Genomic DNA, 4,278 nt, shown 5'->3' on the forward strand with positions numbered 1-4,278 from the left:
GAGATAGATTGCCGGTTATTAAAATACTTAAGCGGTTATTATGCGCATTGACGGTTATAATTTTTTTATTTTTCAAATATTTTTCCGCATTTTACGTTGACACCTGTCAAAAGTTAAAGTTATTGAACGAAAACGATGGAGCCATTCTATTGGATTTTTTCACTGTTGTAAAATCGTCAAAGATAAATATCGTTTTTCTAATAAGCGTTTTTTAGTTAAACAAGTTTATTTTACAGTTTACGCTAAATAAAACTTCAAAAGTATTTGTAAATGTAGAACTTCCAAATTATATTTTTTCAATTTTTCGGGAATTTTTCAGGAAAATTCCATTATTGAAATTTTTCGGATAATTATAAAACAGGATTCTGACCGATACCGAGCGATGTTCCAAGCTTTAAACGGAAAAACTGAATCGATGGCAATGCTAAGCTTCAAGGCCAAAACAAACAACGAAAAAAAACGTATATGTCAACTCAATAAAATGTTTCTTGGTTTAGAGCCGATCATTTTCTCTGTTTTTGTAAATATATTTGACTAAAAATTGATTTCAAGTCATTGTACAATACATAAAAATGTCTTTTAACGTCGATTGGGATGTAGAAAGTCACCGGGAAGAGCATGAAAGTGAGGAACATTGGCATTTAAGGAAGCTGTTTATGGAAAAATGGAAAACTGACTATCCTGAACAAAGATTAGTGTGTTTAGCAAGAGTTTTTGCAAATATGGAGTTATTGGGATGTAGATATCCAACTGAAGTTATGCAGGAAGTGGCCGGGCTCTCTCATGATGTAAATACAACCACTTATTTTGGCCTATATTCATTGTGACTTGCTGTTTTGTTTTTTAAATTGTTTTAATTTTAATGCGTTATGTTGTCGTTCCTCAACTTGGCATTAGCGGGTTCATCGATACGGTATCGATGAGGTTGTAACATTTTAAAGTAGAAGTCACATTTTTACAAAACTACCGCACATACAAATATTTACTTGATATCGGCGAAATCATCGTTTATTTCGATGGAGCCATAGCATTTATAAGAAGATAGATAATTGCTTGTTTATCAATTATTGTATATAAAAAAATTAAAATGAATATAGAATCTATGTCGATAATCAGTAACTATGTTGATTAATTTGTTTAACATTTGCTTATGTCAAATGTCTTTGTAGTTATTGTATATCCTCCCTCATAAAATCCCCCATCACATTAATATCGACTTCCTCCTAACGTTTCTCCATTCTCCCTTTGTGCATGTGCTGTGTAAATTTATTAAAAAAAAAGTTTGTCTCTGTTATAGTCTGTGTAGGTTCGCTGTCATTATAGATTTATAGATTCTCATCGATTCGCTCTGGACCTTTTGGAGGGAAAAGTGTCGTTTTTATTTTGACTTTCAATTATTTTGTGAAATCTAGTTTAAAGTGGAACAGGATAGTGCTATTGTGCCTTAATCGAAGATTAAAACGCGAAATTATACGAATCTCGAACTAAAATACCCGTATCGGCCCGTTTTAAGGAATCCCGAGTCAATCCATGCACGCCGCCTCAAATTGCCTATCCTCTTTGTGAAGAGTTGAAGTTGAAGTTGTTGAAATTCACCAGTCAATTTTTGAGTAAAAACGTGTGTGTTCCTCAACTTGACATTGGCGTCATGGATTACTTTGTTGGGGCCATAACATTTAAAAGATGAAGAAGATAGACAACTGTAGACAAAAAATGCAATACTTCTTAAATAGACGCTATTTTTTTCTTTATCGTAATGAAGCAACATACTCTTTAGCTTCAATATTTTCATCGAGCCAACAGATTATGTAAACATTGTTCAAGTTGATTTCTCCGTTGTATAGATTTTGGTACCTGCCTAATAAATTGTAATTAAAATTAATATATAAATTTAAAATATAATACGTTCTAAATATTTATTATAATGAATTTCTCTCTATATGAACTGGAATCATCACTTGAATCCTCTGTAACATTAATTAATAATTAATCATGAATATGAACCCGCTCACACTCATGATTAAAACTTCTTTTGAATTGGTAATGCCTTAAGACAGCACTAATTGAATAGTATTCGAGCTGCCAAAAGTAAAATAAATGGTTGTACAGAGTATAATTGCTGTATTCCGACTACAATACAAGCTAGAATATTTTTTCCAACTAAATACTAAGCAACTAATTATTTGCACCAATGCAAAAACCTTTCATCAACCGCCAATCGCTCTTTCCATAGCTCTCTTAATAACTGCTAAATTGTTTCAACAACTGGCAATTTGTCCCATCATGGCACTGAAACTTCCAACATAGACAATGGCAGAATCTGATTTCGGTTCATAAATGTAATTAAAGACAGTCAAAGAATGAGACAATATAAACAAAAGCGATAATAATAATGTACTAAACAACACCAATTACCTTTTTTTTTATTATTATTTACAATCAGTAGCTAGACTATAATTAAATTGTTTCAGTGATTTTTGGCATTTGAGAGAGAGGAAGCAACTGCTTCAGCCTCTCCTAGTCATCAAACACGTGCTGTTGTTTCAGTCTCTTGTTGTTGCCACCATCAACCAGATCTTCAGCGAGAGAATTCGGTCCAGTATTGAGCTGATTCTTGTGTTTACATACGTCCATTCTATACACGTCATGTCTATATATATCCATCACTTTTACAATCGTTAGAATCTCCTGGTATTCGTGGATTTCAGTGTTCCTAGTATACCATGTGGCACCACTGATAGTTTGAAGGATGTTGTTTTGGACTCTTTGAAGGCATTGGATGTTTGATTTGGAGGCAAAAGCCCATAACTGAATGCCATAGAGCCATATCGGCTCCAATATGGCACGATACACCATGAGTTCGTTAATTAGAGACCGGGCGGACTGCTTAGCCAGAAGCCATAACAAGTTTTTCAATCTGTTATTGTGAGCATTGGGAGTGCTTTCCTCGCCTGTCTACAAACCGTAAGGGACTACCCATTGTGTAACCATTTGTTATTATGAGAAGATTTTGTAGCTTTGTGTGTAGTTGTGCTGGACCATTTGTAGGGGAGGGACACTAAGGGTTTTTGGACTTATAGCGGCCGTCTCCGACCCTTTTCTGGCTAGATCATGTGCTTTGTCATTGCCTGTTGATCTGACTTTTTACTATTTTTATTCAACATCGCTAACATTCTTGTTTCTAAATTTTCAGATAGCTCAAGCATATAGAAATTCACGTAACAACAAATTGAAACGCACATTTGTATCAGCATCAACAGCCGCTGAAGACAGAGCCCGTGGCATCAAACGAAAGGGTGGAATTGTTGAAGACGTACAGTCTTCAAAATCTGCCAAAATTAGCTTCGTACCACAAGGATTCGTCGCCGCAAACCCTAGTAACGAAACACAGTTGATTCAAGAAAATTCGGATTTTGACAGTGATACAGGAATTGTAGACTCCAATAATGATAGATTAAGAACCGATGAGAAGAAATCTTCGCAAGTGATAGACGCAAATGAATATCTTAAAGATATGTTAAAAGTGAAATGTTTGAACATACGGCATTTTCATGACGGCATGTTCAATACTGCTTTTGGATGGATGGTGTTGTTGATTCGACCATGGACTAGCAAATTTACTAATATACAATGTAAGTTTTAACATCTTCATTAACATTTATCATAGCCTAGCTAAGTTTATCCTCCGGGATCAATGCAACAATGTTTCCTGAGGACATGTTGTTGGTTTTCAGTATAGATTATAAAAGGACAGTGAAGTATAGTGCTGGGACACGTGTTTTGAATTGAAGTGAATAAATTCTTCTACGTAGCCTAATAGATTTGACCTACTGCCTCGCAAGCAGAGGCTTTGGGCTTAAATCTGGGGGTCTACTCTCGATCTCCGTCCGACATCCGTCCGAAACAATTACTGCCAAATACTTTTATAAATATATAATTAAATAATTTTATAAATAATTCCATATACTTTTGAGTGTTCCACATACTGTATGTTTTCTTTTTTATACTCTGTACTGAGATTATTTAAGTTCTTGTGTCAAAAATGATAAACCCTTCATTGTTCCAGCCAGCTGCCAAGCGTGCAATCTAGAATTAAGTAGCTCATACGTAAACAATTGCTTCTCCCTCACCATCAATGGGAGGCTGTTGGCACAAGCCACAGGGTCTAGCAAGGCAGAGGCCAAGAGTATTGTTGAGACAATGGCATGGAACGTAAGTATAAAATTTAATTTTGACATCACATACTATAATAAAAGTATATTCATAAGTATGTTTTTA

General features: G+C 34.8%; 1 protein-coding gene across 1 annotated transcript in view; it reads left to right on the top strand.

Moving 5' to 3' along the window:
• The first annotated feature begins 501 nt into the window (after nt 1-501).
• LOC113227520 overlaps nt 502-4,278 on the top strand; it is a 53,117-nt gene continuing 49,340 nt past the window's right edge. Inside the window, exons 1-3 of the mRNA XM_026460456.1 lie at nt 502-788; nt 3,194-3,632; nt 4,067-4,212. Of these exons, the coding sequence (XP_026316241.1) occupies nt 573-788; nt 3,194-3,632; nt 4,067-4,212 (801 nt within the window). The 5' untranslated portion in view covers nt 502-572. The remainder of the gene's footprint in view (nt 789-3,193; nt 3,633-4,066; nt 4,213-4,278) is intronic.

Source organism: Hyposmocoma kahamanoa, unplaced genomic scaffold, assembly GCF_003589595.1.
Source record: "Hyposmocoma kahamanoa isolate Upper Pololo Valley unplaced genomic scaffold, ASM358959v1 211, whole genome shotgun sequence".
Classification (NCBI taxonomy): domain Eukaryota; kingdom Metazoa; phylum Arthropoda; class Insecta; order Lepidoptera; family Cosmopterigidae; genus Hyposmocoma; species Hyposmocoma kahamanoa.